Source organism: Diachasma alloeum, unplaced genomic scaffold (assembly GCF_001412515.2).
Source record: "Diachasma alloeum isolate Michigan unplaced genomic scaffold, Dall2.0 Dall_scaffold_00302, whole genome shotgun sequence".
Classification (NCBI taxonomy): Eukaryota; Metazoa; Arthropoda; class Insecta; order Hymenoptera; family Braconidae; genus Diachasma; species Diachasma alloeum.
The window spans coordinates 1,100,752-1,120,593 of record NW_021680441.1 but is presented as its reverse complement, the minus strand read 5'-3'; the positions used below and the strand labels follow the sequence as shown (position 1 = coordinate 1,120,593).

General features: G+C 33.7%; 4 protein-coding genes across 5 annotated transcripts in view; 3 read left to right on the top strand and 1 right to left on the bottom strand.

The window, feature by feature from the left end:
- LOC107039654 (protein outspread) overlaps positions 1 to 2,231 on the top strand; it is a 43,078-nt gene extending 40,847 nt beyond the window's left edge. The window contains exon 11 of one of the 2 annotated variants that reach the window (XM_015259402.1): positions 353 to 2,231. In XM_015259402.1, the coding sequence (XP_015114888.1) occupies positions 353 to 501 (149 nt within the window). In that variant the 3' untranslated portion in view covers positions 502 to 2,231. The remainder of the gene's footprint in view (positions 1 to 352) is intronic. The other variant, XM_015259403.1, reaches the window with a different exon arrangement.
- Positions 2,232 to 2,319: 88 nt separating this feature from the next.
- On the top strand, positions 2,320 to 9,474 carry LOC107039655 (tektin-1). Its single transcript, XM_015259404.1, has 6 exons — positions 2,320 to 2,523; positions 3,409 to 3,699; positions 4,668 to 4,940; positions 6,402 to 6,624; positions 8,234 to 8,452; positions 9,146 to 9,474. The coding sequence occupies exons 1-6, from the start codon at positions 2,423 to 2,425 to the stop codon at positions 9,281 to 9,283; spliced, it is 1,245 nt and encodes a 414-aa protein (XP_015114890.1). The 5' UTR covers positions 2,320 to 2,422; the 3' UTR covers positions 9,284 to 9,474.
- Positions 9,475 to 10,695: 1,221 nt separating this feature from the next.
- LOC107039600 (Golgi reassembly-stacking protein 2) lies at positions 10,696 to 16,325 on the top strand. Its single transcript, XM_015259313.1, has 5 exons — positions 10,696 to 10,963; positions 11,059 to 11,139; positions 11,955 to 12,470; positions 13,542 to 13,881; positions 14,730 to 16,325. Exons 1-5 carry the CDS (start codon positions 10,901 to 10,903, stop codon positions 15,026 to 15,028), a joined length of 1,299 nt encoding a protein of 432 aa, XP_015114799.1. The 5' UTR covers positions 10,696 to 10,900; the 3' UTR covers positions 15,029 to 16,325.
- Positions 16,326 to 17,066: 741 nt separating this feature from the next.
- LOC107039623 (NADH dehydrogenase [ubiquinone] 1 beta subcomplex subunit 11, mitochondrial) lies at positions 17,067 to 19,115 on the bottom strand. Its single transcript, XM_015259339.2, has 2 exons — positions 18,941 to 19,115; positions 17,067 to 17,707 (listed from the first exon to the last, which is right to left on the bottom strand). The coding sequence occupies exon 2, from the start codon at positions 17,643 to 17,645 to the stop codon at positions 17,184 to 17,186; it is 462 nt and encodes a 153-aa protein (XP_015114825.1). The 5' UTR covers positions 17,646 to 17,707; positions 18,941 to 19,115; the 3' UTR covers positions 17,067 to 17,183.
- Between the last annotated feature and the right edge of the window lie 727 nt (positions 19,116 to 19,842).

Below are 19,842 nucleotides of genomic sequence, written 5' to 3'. Positions count from 1 at the left end.
CCCCCCACCCCACCTCCAGACGACAGCAAAAATGTAATAAATGACAATTTGACGAAACTGATCACAATGATGACGTAGAATTTATTTATGAAATTTATCTCTATTTTCCGATCAACTCCAATATCAACAGAAAATTTAGTGTTTTTATTAAATGATGTTGCGCTATTTCGAAGTTTTATCAATTCCTTCTTTCGATTAATAGAGTTCTTATAGGTGGGGGTGTCATACTTGAGGTCCAGACGTCATCTGTGACACTATTTTTTCATCATAATTGACAGATAAAAAGTATCAGAATTTATGACGGAAGACAAATCATCGAGACATGTCCATGTAACTTATTTTGTGATTGCAGAGCTGATGAGGTCGCCGTCAGTGAGATGGTCCGGACGAATATGCAGGAGTCTTCCACCAACTCCAATTTTGGGCTATCAGAACTCCCTCTATCCTTCATTGACCTCAGTGGGCATGGTTGCAGAGAGGAAAAAACGTTTCGAAGTCTAAAAATTTTGTTCAGAATGTTTCTGCAAATTTGTATTAGACATGTCACAAGTTTCATTTAAAAATTTGCAAAAAATGTTTTTTAAAAGAACTGAAATAACTGGATAGTTTTTCATAAAAGGCACTAGGATTTTGTACTGAATTCTTACAATTATTCAGGGATATTAGAGAAAAATACTAGATATTTAGACGCAAGATTTTGAATTACGGACGAAAAAATTTCATTGAATTCTTATTAGACTTCTATTGAAAATTCTATAAGTTTTGCGCCGATTCTATTGAAAAATCAAAGAATATTTTGTGGGAAAAAATTAATGAATCTCGAAATTTATACTTTCTTTTGAGATATTTGGTATAGAAAATTTTTGACATGAATTTTCCAAGTTTTTTCACATTTTTTTCTGTTCACTAAAAAAATTCAGGCAGAAAAACCTTGGTAATTCCATCCGAAAATTTTGTATAACAACTCATTGAATTTTTTTCTATCCACTATTTTCTATTGGAAGAAAGAATTTTGTTTCGAAATTTTGCCGTTCATTTCAACAAGATTTTTATTTGAAATTAATAATCTCATATATTTATTTCATTGATAATGTTGAAATCATCTGAGATGAATAATTAATCAATTCCAAATGTCTCCATGCCATATGGAATTATTCGATTGCAGTAGTCAAATCCCCTATTGGAATCAAACAATTTATTTGATCCAAATAAACAATTATCACGTGTTAATAAACTCATTCTCTCGATGTCTAAAGAATGATTTTATTTATAACTAGTAAAGTACTGATTTGAATCAGAGAAACATTTGTTTTTCTTCAAAAAACTAGTCATTTGATTTAAATAAGGTTTATTTCATTCAAATAAACAATTATCTGGGCTTGGAATCAGCGAAAAATCCCTAGAATTTTCAATAAAAATCGACTAAAATTTTCCAACTAGTGCGTTAGTTTTTTTTTCGTGCGTGATTTGAAAAAAAAAAATTGTCCTCTGAGATACAATAACATTTTGTCAAGGCCTAAAAACCTATTAAATGTCGTAGTTTCATATAAAAAATTCATCGATGTACATATATAACCCATATATACCAACAATCGAAAACTGTTGTCACACCTTTATTGAGCATATTTATGCTGTAAATATGATTCAATGAGATTCTCAGTTGACTAATTAACAAATCTGTCTTTTATTTTCAATGTTACTGATGCACACCATATATTATGAAAAAATTTGTTGGTGAATGCACGTTCACGGGCATTTTTTACACATATTATCCGTTAAACTCAACAACTAATTTTAATTACACAAAAAATTTATACATATTGATTAGTTAAAACTCATTAACTGCATGAATTGAGATGTTTATTCCCCATTTATTGAAATTGTGTATAGATTTTGTTTTCTCGAGTCATACATCATCTTGTTATTGTCATAAATATAGTTACACTTTTGTAAATGATTCATGGTTAATTAAGACAGATTGATCGTTTTAATAGTCAGTTATTTTGAACGATAACTAGAATTAACATGATTGTTTATATATCTGTTGAAACGAACAAAGTATTTATTTATATTCATTATTGATTAGATAAGTGTTTCCAGTGACAATATCAGTAATTACATTATTTACCAATGAGTGGGAAGATATTGCTCAGAATTGTTTAACTATTTATAATAATTTGTTTGTATCATAGGTTTCGAATTAATTTCAAATAGAAACAGAGAGTAATCAAGTGGTGTTTCGGGTTATTTATTTCCGGGGGGTTACCATAGTGACCTTGAGGTTGATATTGAGGGTTTGTTGGGTTCAGTTGAAAATCTGGCTTCAATACTCATTATTTTTGGAGCCTTGATCTTTTAGATTTAATTTTTGGGGAGAAATTTTCGACTGGAGAGGAAAAGTTTGGAGTGAAATCGGAAAAATATGGCGAATAAGGGGAGAAATTGTCCTCAGGGAGTGGAAATTATCCCACCGCCACCCCATAGGTTCACGATGGATGAATGGTTCCTCAATAATCAAGAACGGTAATAAGGAATTGATTATTTATTATTGAATAGGGATATCTCATCATTTTTTTTTCATGCAGAGTTTATTGGAATAAATGGTTGAAACTGCGAGAAACTCGATTCGTGAGCATTTCCTCAATGTTATCATTTAGTTCATTTGATAAAAATTCTTAAATTATTTCATCATAGATTTTTCAATCCTTTTTTCTACTATAGGGGAGGGTGGGGTAAAATGGAAACTTTTGAGTGAAAAATAAATCTTTATAATACAGAAACAGATTTATGCGTTGAGATCAGTTTAGGCTCATCCGAAAGGGGAAGAATTTCACTTTTCACTGAAATAAAAAAATTCCATTTTCATCAACAATTCAACCCATTATTAACATTTAAAAAAAGTCAAGTGTCCATTTTACCTCATCCTCCTCTAGAAGAAAAAAAAACTATTTGAACAATTCAATTTTGAATTTAGAGATGATTTGAAATAAACGAAAGGACGAGAACAATGACATGAATTCAAGAAGTTTATGAAATGTCTCTGTTCCTTACACTGTGAGAAACTCAATACGTGAAGAATCCCACAATATTATTCTTCCGTATATTTTCTAAAAATCATAAATTGTTCAATTTTTTTTCTGTTACGAAAAAAAAATTGAAAAGTTTAACTTCAAATGTAGCCATGATGGGAACAACGAAAATGAAAAAATCATTGAAATGAAAACGAAAATAAACATTAAATAATAATTTGAAATAAAAAAAATCATGAAGTGAAATTTTATAGAAAGGAAAAAATGATGAAATGAATTCATGAAATTCCTGAAATGTCTACTGAAGTCTACAGAGAAGGACAAAAGGGAATACCCTTTTGTCCTCTGAAATTAAAAATGATTAATTTCAAAAATTCAGGCACAGAGCATGCACAACCCACTGCGAATTAGTGGAGAGTATAATCGATGAGTCCCGTCGTATTTGTGATATGACCCTAGAGAAAACAAAGAACAATAAATTCGCCACAGATCGTGAACTGGAGGAACAGAGCGAGAATATCAAATTCTGCAGGGATGAGCTCTTGAGAGCTCGCAAGATGATTGTTCTCGAGATCGATAGCCTCCTGACGTATAAGGCTCGGCTCACCGATGCATTGTCGTCAGTGAGGAGGAATGCCGCTGTTATTTGTGAAAGGTGTCTCATTTCAAGGTATTTTTTTCACTCGAATCCTTCACGTTAATTGAACATAATGGGGATGCCCTTCATCCGCCGAGTCGATTATTCCTATTTTGTTGCAAATGTGATCACCTCAATAATAAGGAATTTCTAGGGAGAATTTCAAGAGATATTCCGAGAAAATTCTCCGGATTTAAAGGGAATCTTTTGACGTTGTCTTCCTCACTGGTGGAAAAAATTAATAGAATTGTGAATTCGCTAGACAATTCTATTGGATTGTAGGATAGAAATTCAACAGAATTTTTCGTGCAATTTTTTCATGCATTATATTATATTTTGCTGCTTCAAGTGTTGAGTTTTTGCGGAGAAAATTGTATTTTTCATTTACAAATATGTGGTATGAACTGGAGATGAAACCCAATTATGTAATTATCTGAAAAAATGAGCGATTACTGCACGCACAAGGAAAATCTAACAGAAAAACCAAGCGAATTCGATACACAATTCTATTAGACTCCTATTGAACTTTCTACCAGTTTTTGGCCGATTCTATTGAAATGTTCAACAGAAAGTATTTTATCGAGAAAGTCCATGGAATTCCATTTCTCTATCTATTATAACTTATTCTATTGATATATTTTCTATAGAATTTCCTCGATTCAAATTTTCTAAGGTTTTTCATTCTATTTTTCTTCTCTTTCCGTCATAAAAAAATCCAGCAAAAAATTAGAAAATTTAAGCAGATCTTAACAGAATAAGTTGCATCGAAAAATCGATTTCTATTAATTTTTTATATAGAATATCGTCCATTGAACATTTATATTGAAAAAAACACGCAGAAAAGCTGCGGAATTTCTGTATCGAATCGGCAAAGAACTAATAGAAAATTCAATAGAATTTTCTAGCGAATTCGTAACGTTTTTTGTATAAAAGTAATTTTTTTGTCAATTTTTCCCCTCAACTGTTTCATTCAAAGTGCATTCCACTGATTTCACTGATAGAGAACATCGTCGAGGTATCGATTTGACAGTGGACGATGTCGACAAACAGCTGCGGATGGAGCACGGAGTAATCCACGGTGCAGAGACGACATTCGTTCGATCGTTGGAACAGACCGCAGAGCAAATTCGAGCTTTGAAGTCTGTGTTGTACTCCATCGATCGCAATCTCCAGGACAAGCACGAAAATTTTGTCATCGAAAGGGAGAATTTGAATCTCAAAGAGACCAGCATGAACCTCGCGATTTATCATGGCGCATCGTCACTCGATTCATCGTAATTACAATATTTTCAGTTTTTAATATTTTTTTAAGCTCGAGGTAAAAAATGCCGAAAGATATTTTCTGATCTGTAAACAAGATCTGATGTTTTCTCTTAAAATCGTTTTCACTGATGAAAAATTGACCGATTTTTAATTTTTTTTTACAAAAATTGATATCGAGATTTGTGTTTTAGAACATTCTATTGGAAATTAGGTTGATTTGATGTTCATTTATATTGACTATTGCGCTATAGAAAAGGTCAATGGATCCACAGAGAAAAACCAATGGATTGTTATTTTTTCATGAAACTTCTTCTGTTCATTTTTTTTTTGTATTTTTCCTTCAATTTTTCATAAAAAATGCATAGAAAACCGCAATGAATTCGCTACGAAATTTGATAGCGCTTTCAATTCTCTCCCACTTTATTTTTCTCCTCTTTTTAAAAAATTAAACAAAATAATTTGGGAAAATTGGAGCCGAGGAATTGGTATAGAAAATATCTCAATAGACTAAGTTGTATAGGACAATTGTATCGATTTTTTCTACAAAATTTTTTTCATCAAACATTTCTACTAAAAAAAAATCCGCGAATAAACTGGAGAATTTAGTAGAATTTCAATGGATGCTGATAGAATTTTGAATAGATGTTCAATAGAAATCCAATAGAATTTTCTCACGTTTCAAATGTTATATAAAATTTCCATAAAATGACCCGTTACTGGAAAATTCTGCAGCTTTACTACGCGTTCTTTTCTATAGAAAATGTCCAACTGTAAAATGTGAAGCTATTTTTATAGAGAAAAATGAGTGAGAATTCATCTTTTTATATAGTCTCTTCTGTTGAAGCATTTTCAATAGGAATTTCTTGACATGAGTTTTGTCATTTGTTTTCATTCTATTTTTCTTCTCTTTCCATTAAAAACATCAAATAAAAAACTTAGAAAATTATACCCAAAGGATGGATGTGGAAAATATATCAATAGAAAAAATGATATAAAACAATAAAATTCTACTAATTTTTTTCTAGAGAATATTCTCCTCTAAACATTTCTATGGAAGAAAACGCTCAGATAATCTGCGGAAGTTTTCAATAGAATCGGTCGAAAACTAATGGACTTTTCCAGCGAATTCGTTAGGTTTCTTCTATTAAACTTGTCCGCGCGTGAAATACTGTAAGGAAAACGCGTTAAATTCATGCAGAAAAATTTCTATAAAATTTTTTCAACGGATTAGATTTATATTAAAAAAAATTAAATTAGATTTATATAAAAAAATTGATATGTTTTTTTCTATTGACCATTTTTATAATTTTTGACTGTTTAAAAATTGGAGAAAGAACTGAATTTTCGTATAATTTATTCAATCGATAAAAATATAATATTTGGGCATTTCGATTAATGACTCCACTAGCTTCGCCAATAATTCAATTAAAATGACATTTCATAATCATTCATTGATCTGTTTGTGAATATAGTACTCTTACTGTGCAAGAATGGGAAATTCTATCGAATGAAATCATCACCAATGCAAAAAAAGAGCTGAATAGCAGTAAATTATTGAGGAATTACATTGACACGATCCTCCAAGAGATCATGAATGATCTGAACGAGCAAATAAATTCTACCAATGACGCATTCCAACAGCGAATCCGGGAGACCAAAGAAGCTAAGATGGAACTTGAGTCGCAGCATTCCAAGGTATACTCGAATATTCATGCACCACATGTAGAAGATATAAAATCAAAATTCCTAAAAATTAATTTATGAAAAGGCCCGGGTGTACTATCTTTCGAACGTGACCTCGATGTTGTTTTTCATCTTTCGTCATCTGAAAATGTCAATTAAGTCCTGCATCATGCAGAAGTTTTGAAAAATTATGAATGAATAATATAAAAAAGTAGAAAAAATTCTTAATTTTTTCAAAGAGCATTTTTAATTTATATTTGGGGAAGACTGATTTCGTAAATCTTTTCCCACACTGCACAGAGACATTTATTACAGAAAAGGCGCTATGAAAAAATTGTAATATTTTGGAGAATTTTTTAATCACACTTTTATCACATAAAAATGGCCGATGACTACATACCACTGTTTTGAAAATTGAGATACCTAGCTGTCACTTCCCATGAGGAGTTGGTGTTTTGTTATCCACCATGGAAAATGACAGCTAATAGATAATTAGCCACAGCGAATCAGATATTTGTAATTTCCACTTTTTTCAACTCATTCTAAATCTTAATTAAGAACGCTCTTTGAAAAAGTTCCGAATTTTTTCTATTTTTTTAATCATTCTGTCACAATTTTTGGGAATTTCTACATGATCTACTACTCAATTGACAATTTTGGACAATTTTGAAAAATGACAGCTAATAGATAATTTGCCACAGCGAATCAGATATTTGTAATTTCCACTTTTTTCAACTCATTCTAAATCTCAATTAAGAACTCGTTTTGAAAAAGTTCAGAATTTTTTCTATTTTTTTTATCATTCTATCACAATTTTTGGGAATTTCTACATGATGTACTACTCAATTGATAATTTTGGACAATTTTGAAAAATGACAGGTAATACACAATTTGCCACAGCGAATCAAATATTTGTAATTTCCACTTTTTTCAACTCATTCTAAATCTCAATTAAGAACGCTCTTTGAAAAAGTTCAGAATTTTTTCTATTTTTTTTATCATTCTGTCACAATTTTTGGGAATTTCTACATGATCTACTACTCAATTGACAATTTTGGACAATTTTGGAAAATGACAGGTAATAGACAATTTGCCACAGCGAATCAAATATTTGTAATTTCCACTTTTTTCAACTCATTCTAAATCTCAATTAAGAACGCTCTTTGAAAAAGTTCAGAATTTTTTCTATTTTTTTTATCATTCTATCACAATTTTTGGGAATTTCTACATGATCTACTACTCAATTGACAATTTTGGACAATTTTGGAAAATGACAGGTAATAGACAATTTGCCACAGCGAATCAAATATTTGTAATTTCCACTTTTTTCAACTCATTCTAAATCTTAATTAAGAACGCTCAGAATTAAGAAACGCTTTGAAAAAGTTCAGAATTTTTTCTATTTTTTTTAATCATTCTATCACAATTTTTGGGAATTTCTACATGATGTACCACTCAATTGACAATTTTGGATTACGAAAGATAAAAAAAATCCAGATAACATTCGAAAGATGGTACACCCGGGCCTTAAATTTGAATAATTACAAAGCTTTCATTCGGAAGCTAAAACAAGAGGTCAACTATCCATTTTGCCCCTATGTTAACCGTTGGAAATCTGCAGATAATTGAAAAAGCGAATGACATGACGCTGAATATCGCTCGACTGGAGAAAACGATCGCCGAGAAAGAGGGCTTCATTGCGTTGACCCATACACGATTGGGCAACAGGTGTCGGCGACCGAATTTGGAGATGACAGGTGATGCAGTCGAAAGACAGCTCGTGTCTGAATGCGCAGACCTCGGTGATTCTGTGACTAAGTTACAGCAAACACTGTGCGAGGTAATATTTCCAGGATTTTGTAGTTCGAAGACAAGTGATAGAACGTCACAAAACCGTGAGGAGGAAAGCTTTCAATGGAAAACACATTCACATTCATCCGAAAGTTCTATAGACTTTTTATTGAAATTCTATTGTACACGGAGAGAAGTATTCAATAAGATTCTAGGACAGTTTTCCCCGGACAAAATCTCCCGGGTAAATTTTCCCAACAATTCATTCCCTTTGTGATGAGCTTAAACTGAGCTCAACTGATGAATTTGTTTCTGAGTTATGAGTAATTAAAGCAAAGTCTAAAGTGTCCATTTTACCCCATTCAGTCTCCCCGTGAGTAAAAATAATGCCCGTACCTAATAAAACGTCACAAAACCGTGAGGAGGAAAGCTTTCAATGGAGAACACATTCACATTCATCCGAAAGTTCTATAGACTTTTTATTGAAATTCTATTGTACACGGAGAGAAGTATTCAATAAGATTCTAGGACAGTTTTCCCCGGACAAAATCTCCCGGGTAAATTTTCCCAACAATTCATTCCCTTTGTGATGAGCTTAAACTGAGCTCAACTGATGAATTTGTTTCTGAGTTATGAGTAATTAAAGCAAAGTCTAAAGTGTCCATTTTACCCCATTCAGTCTCCCCTTGAGTAAAAATAATGCCCTTGCCTAATAAATGTCACGGACAATTATCTGTTCCAGACTGAATCGATCTTGCGGTATTTGCTGAAGACTCAGATTCAGGTGGAGGAAGACATAAACATCAAAACTAATACTTTGAAGATCGACGAGGTGGAGTGCATGGGAATGAGGCAGGCGCTGAGCTTTCACGCATATTGAGGATTTTCACACTGAACACAAGTATTCAGACAATAGTGACTTTTTTTATTAATGGGGGAAGTGATTATTTCTAATTTTATAGTAATTTCAAGTCATTAATGCGAATCATTTTTTTTAACAAGATGAAGTTTAGAATTTTGCAAATGTGTGGAGGAGTTGCTTCCGAGCTCTTTTTATGAATTACACACGCACTATAATTATTGTACCAAATACCATCATTTTTACAGAAATAAAATATATGGAAAAAAGTGGGAAGTTACTTTGGTCACAACATGTCAACATATTTTTGCTAATAAATTAACAATTTGCTTGTGAATAGAATTTCTATGACGATGTATTTCAAATTAAATTCAATGATCCATTGAATTTAATTTGACCCACCGTTGGTAGCCAACATTGCCCTAACGTAAATTTTTTTTACCTTTTCCTGAACATTAGTTTAAAAATAATTTTTTCCAGTAACAGATGAATGTCGGTAGCTACCATTGCCCCAATGTTGACAGCCAAAATTACCCCAACGTTGGCAGTCAACATCACCTCAACGTCGACAGTCAACATTACCCCAACGTTAAAATTTTTTACCTTTCCCTGAATATTGGTTTCAAAATGAATTTTTACAGCAGATGATGCAATCAATTTCATGATCGAATTTGGTCAAGACAACATTGAGAAGAATATTTTAAATCAATTGGATTCATTTAAATAATTATTTTTTCAAACATCATTGAAAAACGATCGGTCACACATACCCATACATTCAGGCATAGACAAAAAAAATAGGAAATTTCAGATTTGATGAATATAATGTTTCCATTTAAAAGCAAAAAATGAAATGCTGAAAATTAATTAATTCTGATTCTTCGAGACTGAGGGTAGGGGAGGGTGAGGTAAAACGGACACTTTAGACTTTTTAAAAATTATTCATAACTCAGAAACAAATTGATCAATTGTGCTCAATTTAGGCTCGTCACAAAGGGAATAAATTGTTCTTAGTATTGAAAAAAAAAATTATTAAATTTTATCAACATTTCAACCCCTCATTGACATTAAAAAAAAATCAAAAGTGTCCGTTTTACCCCAACCTCCCCTATACCTGTAATAGTAGTAAATAATGTTCAATAAAAAAATATGAAAAACTGAAAAACCAATTATTTGAAATAATAATTCTTTTCAGTAAAATGTCACAATATTTTTTAAAATATTTCTTCCTAAACTTATTACATTTATTACTTTTTAAAAAGGTTTCTCATAAAAAAATCCTAGAAATTCGATATGATTCTGTTGTAATTCCCCCGAAATCCACGAGCATCCCCCGATAATTCACCAGTGTCCTCCAATAATCGGCATTGAATCGAATTAGGGATGTGGTCCGTCGTCAAAGCGACATCCGTTCCCCTATTCCGTTCCTCCAGTCCAACCGATTACGGGACGTCATCGTTCCTCGTGCATGTGCCCACACAATCACACAACTTGTCATTTACTCCGATAACTCAACAGATTTCCGAAGATTGCCACGTAATTCACCGACAGCATAACAATATCGTTGCCTTTAATGAAGATCAAGCGATAAAAAAACTGATCAGTGCCTTGTGAGGTTAATTACATTTGTCTGAAACAATGGGATCATCACAGAGTCTCGAGATACCTGGTGGCGGTACGGAGGGTTACCACGTCCTCAGGGTACTTAATTAATTCGCATTAAACCATATTAAATGATGGGAATTGGAAATAAACTGAGAAATGAAAAAATTAATGGATTAATTCGAAATCGACAGGTGCAGGAGGGCTCACCTGGCCAACAAGCTGGTCTGGAGGCCTTTTTCGACTTCATCGTGTCTATTGGGAACACCAGATTAGTAATTATCCCATTTTTCCACTAATTCAGTTATTCTTCTTATCGTTTGAGTGTTCCCCATTGTTTTGATGTAGGAGTTGTTGAGTGTGACAGAATGAAGAAGCAGTTGGGTGTTTGACATCTGGCTGATGAAATGTGGAAGTATTTCTGGAGTCAGTGGGTCAGGGGAAAATGTCAGAAGATATTTTTTGTGGAGACTCTCGTCAGCTGAGACAAAAACCTTTTGACATTTTTTTTCATTATTTGAGTGGAGAGTAATTGCACAATTGAGGATGAAACGAATTGAAACGAAATGAACGATCATTTCGTGTTAATAAATTCGTTCTCTATGTCTGAACAATGATTTCATTTGTTAATAATAACGTCTGTCTTAATTTAGATCGGAGAAACATTTGTTTACTTGATAAAATTATTTTATTATTGTTTACTAACTGCAGCTGGTCTCGAGGCCAGCCGCAAAATATAGTATATATATTATATTTTCTATAAAATATAATATATATACTATACGTGTATGCATTTTTTTATAGTACATAACAGTATTTAATTTTTTCAATTGTTAAATAAATTACACTACATAAAAAAATATACATAGACATGATATTACATTACTTGATAAGCGCAATAGAGGCTTCAGAAATCGTTACACTGGATTTTTTAAAAGTGGATAAAATCTGTCTTCGGATCAAAGGAGAAATTATCAATGATGATGAACAATTTTTTTTTGCTTTTTGAATTTATTCTTCCTCGTTATCATCAACGACTCAACTGGAGTTTATTCATACCACTTTAATAATCCGAGTGATCCTTCCCCAGGATCAAGACAACGACACCCTCAAAGAAATCCTGAAAACGAATGTCGACAAGGAGCTCCTAGTGACTGTCTACAACAGTAAAACCCAGTCCATCAGACAAACGACAATTGTTCCAAGTATGACGTGGGGTGGGCACGGATTGCTAGGTGTCAGCATAAGGTTCTGCTCCTTCGAGGGAGCTAACGAGAACGTCTGGCACGTCCTCGAGGTCCATCCGTCGTCCCCAGCTGAGCTGGCTGGTCTGAAACCCTTCACTGATTACATTATCGGAGCTGACTCTGCCCTACACGAGAGCGAGGATCTCTTCACCTTGATCGAGGCACACGAATCTAGACCACTGAAACTTTATGTTTATAATACAACTGATGATTCGTGTCGAGAGGTGACCATCACTCCCAACACCAGGTGGGGAGGGGAGGGAAGCCTTGGCTGTGGTATTGGGTATGGATATCTGCATAGAATACCTGTGAGAAGTGCTCCTGAGAATAAACCGAGTCATAATCATTCATATAATCAGGTAGGGAAAGAAATTTCTCTAGATTTTGGAATTTTTCAACTTTTTGAGGGTTTTAATTTCTTGGATAATTATACATTTCATGAATTGGTTTCCAAAGAAAATTGTTCTATTAATATTTATGATTATTTCAGTGTCTGATGAATTCACTCCTGTTTATTTCTCAAGTAGAGTCTTAATTAATTTTGTTTTTAATTTTTTTATCAACGGATTGGAACAGTTTTGAAACGTTTTTACTATTTTAAATTATTTGAGCTCACAAATACTTTTCATTCTAGTGTTTGATCATTCGTAACTGCTCTCCTAGGATTTTTTTTAAGTTTTTCGAACGATTTTCTATTTTTTGATGGTTTTTATTCCTTACTATTTTATAAGCTTAATTAATTTCAATTGGTTTTTGAAAATAATTATTAATAAATATAACTACATTTTTCTCGTGAAATTGGCATAAACCCCTGGAATTGCAAGATGAATTTCTCATCTTCTTAACAATTCAACATGAATATTCATTTGTTGATGAAATATGCAGTTCCATTTAGTGAGAATCATCACTGAGAACGTGAAAATTCCGAAGATTTAACAATTGATATTAAATTATTTCAAATATTTTCAATTTTAGTGGTTTGATCGTTTATTATTTTTCTGCTACGATTTTTATAAAATGGAAAATTCATCAATCAATTTCTGAATAGAATTGAGCCTCAATTATTTCAAATACTTTCGATTTAATAATTTAATAATTTGTGACAAATTCGGTGCATTTTTTAAAAATAAAAATAAAAAAGGAATAATTCATCAATAAATTTGAAACAATTTTTGAATTTTTTGTTTAATGTTTCAAATAATTTTGGAACCCTTTTCAAAAATTTTGGATTTCTCAATTTTTTATAATCTTAATCAATTTTGAAATAAAATTAATCTCTGTATGTCGTTTGATATTCATAATTTCAATCAATGTTTGAATAGAATTAATCTTCAATTATTTCAAATATCTTCAACTTTAGCAATTTAATCATTCCCGACAGTTCCCCTAAAATTTTTCTAAAATAAAAGAATCCAACATTTACATTCCAGCCGAACATGGCGAAGATTCCGGTCGCTGCTCAACCGCCCCCAGCGCAGTACACAGTCCCAATTATGCCTTCGACTCCGGCATCACCACCGAATCCTGTCGTGACAGCGATACCTCCAGGATTCACAATTCCACCGAACTACGTCTCGTCAGGACTACCCGCTGACCCGCAAGGATCAGGCGCATCAAAAGTCACTATTTCCTCGTCGTATTCTTTGCCGCCGTCAGTACCTCCTGCCCCACCAGGAGTCGATGTCGATCCTAAACTTATTGGAGCGTCGACTACTACAGTGATGGCGTCCCCTGGGCACTACTTCGCGCAATCCAATAGTTCTCACCCAAGTAAAGTTTTATATTTAATCAGAGCTGGGGATTATTTCACGAAAATCAAGTGGAAATGCCATCATCACAGAGGCCTTTATTTACCGTGATGAGTTTACTACCTCAGTTTTTATGTAAAAAATGAGAAAAAATGAGGTCAAGAATTTTTATTAATAGAATCTCCAAGTGCCCTCATGGCGGCAATTCTTGATCGATTGAGTTGAATCGCTTTTTGATCAATAACAAAAATAAAACCCATTTTTTTCTTATTTTTTTATAACAATACTGAAGTAGTAAAGTCACGAAATACTATTTGAGATTATTATTTTCGGTTGTTTATTTTGGTTTACTGGATTGCTTTTACTGAATTATGTTTCTGAACTAAAATGAAATGGTACTTTCTACTTTATTTAATTATTGAACTATTGTAGTGAATGAGAAATGGAAAAATTTTGTTATCACAACAAAGGCCCCTTTTACTACTTACATTACATTGAATTGAATTTCATTATTTATTTGAATTAATGGGATCCAGTTATTTTCAGAAATTTCCATCAAGTATTTCACACAGTGAATCTTTCAGAATTTATAACGCTGTTTTACTATTTTATTTCCAATATTTTATGAATTAGAAATAGATGTCATTTCAAATTGAATTTCTTTTACCCAACACAAAAAATTGGAAACTTAAATTTTAGTAACTACAAAGCAAAAAAACAATTTATATAATATTTCATTTTCTGCTGTTGATAAATCCTCCATATTAATTATTTATTCGAAATTCTAATAATATTGTCCCCCGCTATTTCCTTAACGTAAGAAAATAAAGGTAAAGATGGAAATAATGACGATTGATGTTTTTTTTCCAGGCTTTGGACAAGTGACGGCTCCCCAGGAGACTCCCTTGATACCAGGAATGCCACCAGTGGCTGTTGAATCAATGCCACCTCTGCAGCCCCTGATGAACCCCGTACCTCCACCAAATCCAATAGTTCCACCCATGTCCTCTCCTCAGGTTGTGACCACCCCCCTGAATCTCCCTGGGATGCCCCCCCTGACGGTGAGCGCCAGTCTACCGCAGTCACCACCGTTTCACCCCTCTCTCATAGACCAAAAGCCCCTCACCACTAGCACTAATGTTAATTTATCACCTTCAGCATCGGTATGAGGAGCAACTAATTTCACTGGAGTTTAAATTTATTATTTAATCACTGTGAAAGTTTCTGACTGGATCTTCTGATTGATGGTTGGGTTGTGGAGGAGTAGAATAGAACGAATTTTATTTTGTTCTGAATCGAACACTGTTGAATGTAAAACTATTAATCTAATGAGAAATTCTGAGAGAAAATGACGAGAGGTTTTTCTGCAGAATTTTTTTTATTTTAAAGAGGTGTGTTTTTTTTCTAGAGTCAGTTCCCTTCAAAATACTTATCCAATTAAAAAGGGAAATTTTCCTCATGTTTGAGCATTTCTAGATCAGGGGAGGGTGGGGCAGAATGGACGCTTGAGTTTTTTTCATGTTCATGACTCAGAGACGAATTTGTCAATTGAGCTCAGTGTAGACTCATTACAAAGAGGAAGAATTGTTTTTTGCGTAAAGAAATATTATTGGAAAAATGAATGAGTAATGAACATTTCAAAAAGAAGTCAAATGTCTCCGTTTTGCGCCATTTTCCACCACTGAATTATTCTGATGAGGGATTTCGGGGCAAAATGTGAAGGAGAATTTTGTGCAACTGATGAAATTTGAATTAGGAAAGATTTCTCGAAGTGAATTCCAAAAATTTCAAATTGGGAACTCCAGTCAGAAACTTTCAACAGTGAATATGAAGAAAATGCTATGTATTTTATATGCAAGGGTGTATGTATACCATGAGAGGGCCAGTTTTCAACAGAATAATAAAGAATAGTCGAGGTATTCAGTATTTCCTAACATGTAACGATGGAATTCTCTAGGAAATTTTCCACTTTTATTGAATATTCGTTAATTTTTTATCAAGTGCTTTCCGAAGAGCTTGTCTACAGACCTTTAGTTTGGGTGAAAGAACATTAAACAAAATATCTTTTGTTCAATTTTGTTTTTGTATTTTACATTCTTATATTTAACAGAATATTAAAAAAATAGACTCATTCTATTCTGTTGTGTTGTTTCATCTGCCCTCTTTTGACTAGTGAATTGTATGATTGAATGACATCACAAATTCCGAAAATCCTCATTTCGATGGAAAATTGAGCCCTTCTGGTACATGTACACTCCTGCATACCCCATTCTCCTGTCTATTTCAATAATTTGTCAGTGCATCTTTTCCACTAGCAATAATCAGTATGTAAATATAAACAACCGTGTTTGCGCCTGAGATACCTATCCTGTGGGAGTTTGTAAACAAAAAAAATGAAATATACGCGGCAGAAAGAATTTATAACATGATCATTGTCTCCAATAAACAATGATATTATTCATAAAACGTCTCATTATTTTTTGACAACAAAAGAATTTCATTTTGCGATAATTGAAAAACTATGGGAAAGAACTGATTGAGATTCTACAGAAATGTAGATCTTTATGGTACAAATATTGTGTAAAATTTTAAGATTGAAAAAAATGAAATTTCGGAGCAATTCTCGTTTAGCTAACAATAGTATATTTCGTAACGAGTGCAAAAAAGTGTTTTTTGACGAGTGGGAGGTTTATATCACGAGCCGAAGGCGAGTGATATTATCCCACGAGCCAAAAAACATTTTTTCACGAGTTACGAACAATATTTTTCATCACAATGTGCCGGAAAGTGGACTTTTACAGTGTGATGAAAAAATGTTTTCACGATTACGACCTTAAAAATGCATGAAATGAAGTTTAGTTGGGCTCATTTTGAAGGTTTTTTTACTATGCTTCCAATTGCTCAAACCGAAATTCTAGTACACATGAAACCAGTAGTTATCAATGGAAATGAAACGGTTTTTTTCACAAGCGAAAAGAGCACGAAATTTTCCGAAAATCAACTCAATCAAATAATTTTTTTTTCGAGTTGAGAATTTAATGGGAACTTTATCTAATGATAGAGAACACAAAAAAATCAAGAGCACAGTCGCCAACATCGATTTTCTTCGACTGCTGATTTGACGTGGAATCGCTTTTACTCTTCCTGACGACTTCAGTTCATTTTGAATTGAACTATTTAGATAAATTATGGAAAAAAAATGAAACATACACAGCAGAAAGATTTTATTTCATGATCATTGCCCCCAACAACCAATGAAACCATTAATAAAACGTCTCATTTTTTACAAACAAACTAATAATATCCCAAATACAATAAATCCCTTCAGATGATGATCTCAGTGTCTCCCAACTCTTCGTCACTTGGCAGGTAGAGTTTTGCTGGATCCACGTAATTGCGGCTGATGGGCGGAAGTCCATGTTCCTCCTTGTAACGAAGCTGGAGGTATGCCTCACGTTGCGACCATTCTCGGAGTTTTGGATCTGGAGCGTAAGCGATTAGGGTTCCACCGAGGACCAGACAGATTGAGACTGTCGTGAAGAATGTCATGTGAGCGGCTAGTCTGTCTATGTACTCGTTCTCCTCGCTGAATCCCCAACTTACCCAATTCTTGGACTGTTCGACTGGTGCCTCCCCAACAGTTGTAGCTGGGGTGGAGTGACTAGCCTGGGGTGGCTTCGAGGAAGTGTTGATGGGCCTTTTCACTAGCTGCTTTGGGCGCTGAAGGGGTCTTGCTAGACCTCGCTTCAGGGCTGAAGCTGCACCCAAACGGATCAGACTCGACATTTTGGTGATTTACGTTCTCTTCGGTGATTTGAGGCGGTGAATGAGGGTCTCGTGATTTTCGCCTGAAAGCATTTGTTAGGGGAGAACGGGGCAAAATGAAGCACGAGAAGAAATGAGTCTCTAAGGAGACCCAAGTGAAATTTGCAAGTCGTCGGCTGATGGAAATAATTATCAATCGACTTTTCCAAGTTTCCGGAATTTGTAATTATTTGATGTGGATTCTAACAAAATCGAATGCGCAATTCATCGATTCTTTACCCTCTTCCTGAAAGAATGGGTGCATGTACTTTTTTGTAATAAGATGAAACTTCTTAAATTATCAATAGGGGTGGGTGGGGTAAAATGGACACTTTAGACTTTTTTTCAATTATTAATAACTCAGAAACAAATTTATCAATTGAGCTAGGTTTAGGCTCGTCACAAAGGGGAAGAGTTGTTCTTTGTATTGAAAGAAAAAATTATTAAATTTTATCAACATTTCAAACCCGCATTAACATTTTAAAAAAAGTCAAGTGTCCGTTTTACCCCAACCTCCCCTAGCGCCTAAACGAATGATTCAATTTGGGTGAGTCAGATCTCATTTTAAAGCTTGAAAGGACATTTTTTTAATGAACAAAAAATCCTCCAATTTCACTCTGCTGATCTGGACTTATTAGAGATTGAAACTAAATCATTCCGCTTCCTTCTTCGAACGGTGAAATAAAATGAATCTTTTTCAATTAATAATATTTCCCAACCCAATGATGCGATTTCAATGAGTCAGCTCTCATTTTAAAGCTTAAAAAAATACTTTGAACACGAAAAAAAATCATCCAAATTTACTCTGCCAATCTCGAGTTCTTGAAGATTACAACAGTTAATTTTATTTGCCTGTTCGAAAGTTTGAAACCGGGAAATGAATGATTTTTTTCAATCATCAATATTTCCCAACTGAATGATGCGATTTTAATGAGTCAGATCTCATTTCAAAGCATAGAAAAATACCTTGTGAATGAAAAAAAAAATATCTAAGTTGACTCTGGCAATTTCCAGTTATCAATGATGAAAAATTGTCCATTTTACCCCCTTCGACCCTAACCCAGATTGAATTAAAGTGATAAATTACTTTGACTCGCAAAATCGATTCTCAAAATAGAAATGATTGAAAACAGTAGTTCCAAAATATAAAACCGCTCCATCCTCCACTGATCCCAAAGAGAATATACGATAAATCACTGCATTCGATTCCGTGGAAATATATTATAGGTTAGAAATATCTGTACATGTTCATAACTAAATATGTATTCCATACATACCCGTTACAAACCGATGAAGAAAATTAATATCCTCTGAGAGCCATCCGGTATCAAAAACAACTCAGAAAACTTGTTTTCTTTTTTATTGGTGATTGGATCGGGGTAGAACGGGCAGAACTACTGGCCCTCACTTATGTGTCTCGCGCAGCATTGCGCAGGACGTAATGTTTGGAGACTCCACCCCTTCGCCAAAAGTCTGAAGAGGCCATATTGTGGTGGTGATGGTGGGGATGGGGTGCACATAACCTGATAAACCAATGAAACCACTATTTTCCTGATGTTCTCATTAATTTTCGGAGATCTTAGAATTTTTAGTGACCATTCAACACAAAGAATCATGAAATCACGGAATGTAAGAGTGCAAAATTGTTCCGGATGGCTTGCATTGTGTTTTGCTAGTAGAGATGCAAAATGACCGTCAGTTTTTAGATCACGTCATATGACCAAAAAATGACGGTCTTGTGACGGTCATGTGACGCACAATTTTCCAACTACAAATGATTGTCACAAATCATTTGTAACCAAATTGTTGTCAAACCATCTACATAGTTGCATAATGACGGTCATAACTAATTTCCAATTTGTGACGGTCATGAATAAAACAAAATAGTTTCATCTATATGGATGGAAAAAAATCGTGATTTCCATTTCAAAATGCGGATTGGGCCAATACAAAAGGAATTCAACTGAAAATTGACCGAGAAAAAAATAAAGTTTCATCTATATAGATGAAAAATGACTGTCATTTTTTCTTGACAAGTTGTGACGGTCACAGAAGGGCGAGGGGGAAGTGACAGCCGTCATGACCGCCTCGTCATGTGACCGTCAATGACGGGTCAGTGACGCATTTGCATCTCTATTTGCTAGACATTCCTGCCAAATGTTCGAGGGTGGGGGGAGAG

Bases quoted from the DNA above. Each gene is read 5' to 3' on its own strand.
- LOC107039600 (XM_015259313.1), top strand. From the start codon at position 10,901: ATGGGATCATCACAGAGTCTCGAGATACCTGGTGGCGGTACGGAGGGT. The intron at 12,471-13,541 runs GTAGGGAAAGAA...TTTACATTCCAG, and splicing joins ATAATCATTCATATAATCAG to CCGAACATGGCGAAGATTCC. The intron at 13,882-14,729 runs GTAAAGTTTTAT...TTTTTTTTCCAG, and splicing joins ATCCAATAGTTCTCACCCAA to GCTTTGGACAAGTGACGGCT.
- LOC107039655 (XM_015259404.1), top strand. From the start codon at position 2,423: ATGGCGAATAAGGGGAGAAATTGTCCTCAGGGAGTGGAAATTATCCCA. The intron at 2,524-3,408 runs GTAATAAGGAAT...TCAAAAATTCAG, and splicing joins TTCCTCAATAATCAAGAACG to GCACAGAGCATGCACAACCC. The intron at 8,453-9,145 runs GTAATATTTCCA...TATCTGTTCCAG, and splicing joins TACAGCAAACACTGTGCGAG to ACTGAATCGATCTTGCGGTA.
- LOC107039623 (XM_015259339.2), bottom strand. From the start codon at position 17,645: ATGTCGAGTCTGATCCGTTTGGGTGCAGCTTCAGCCCTGAAGCGAGGT.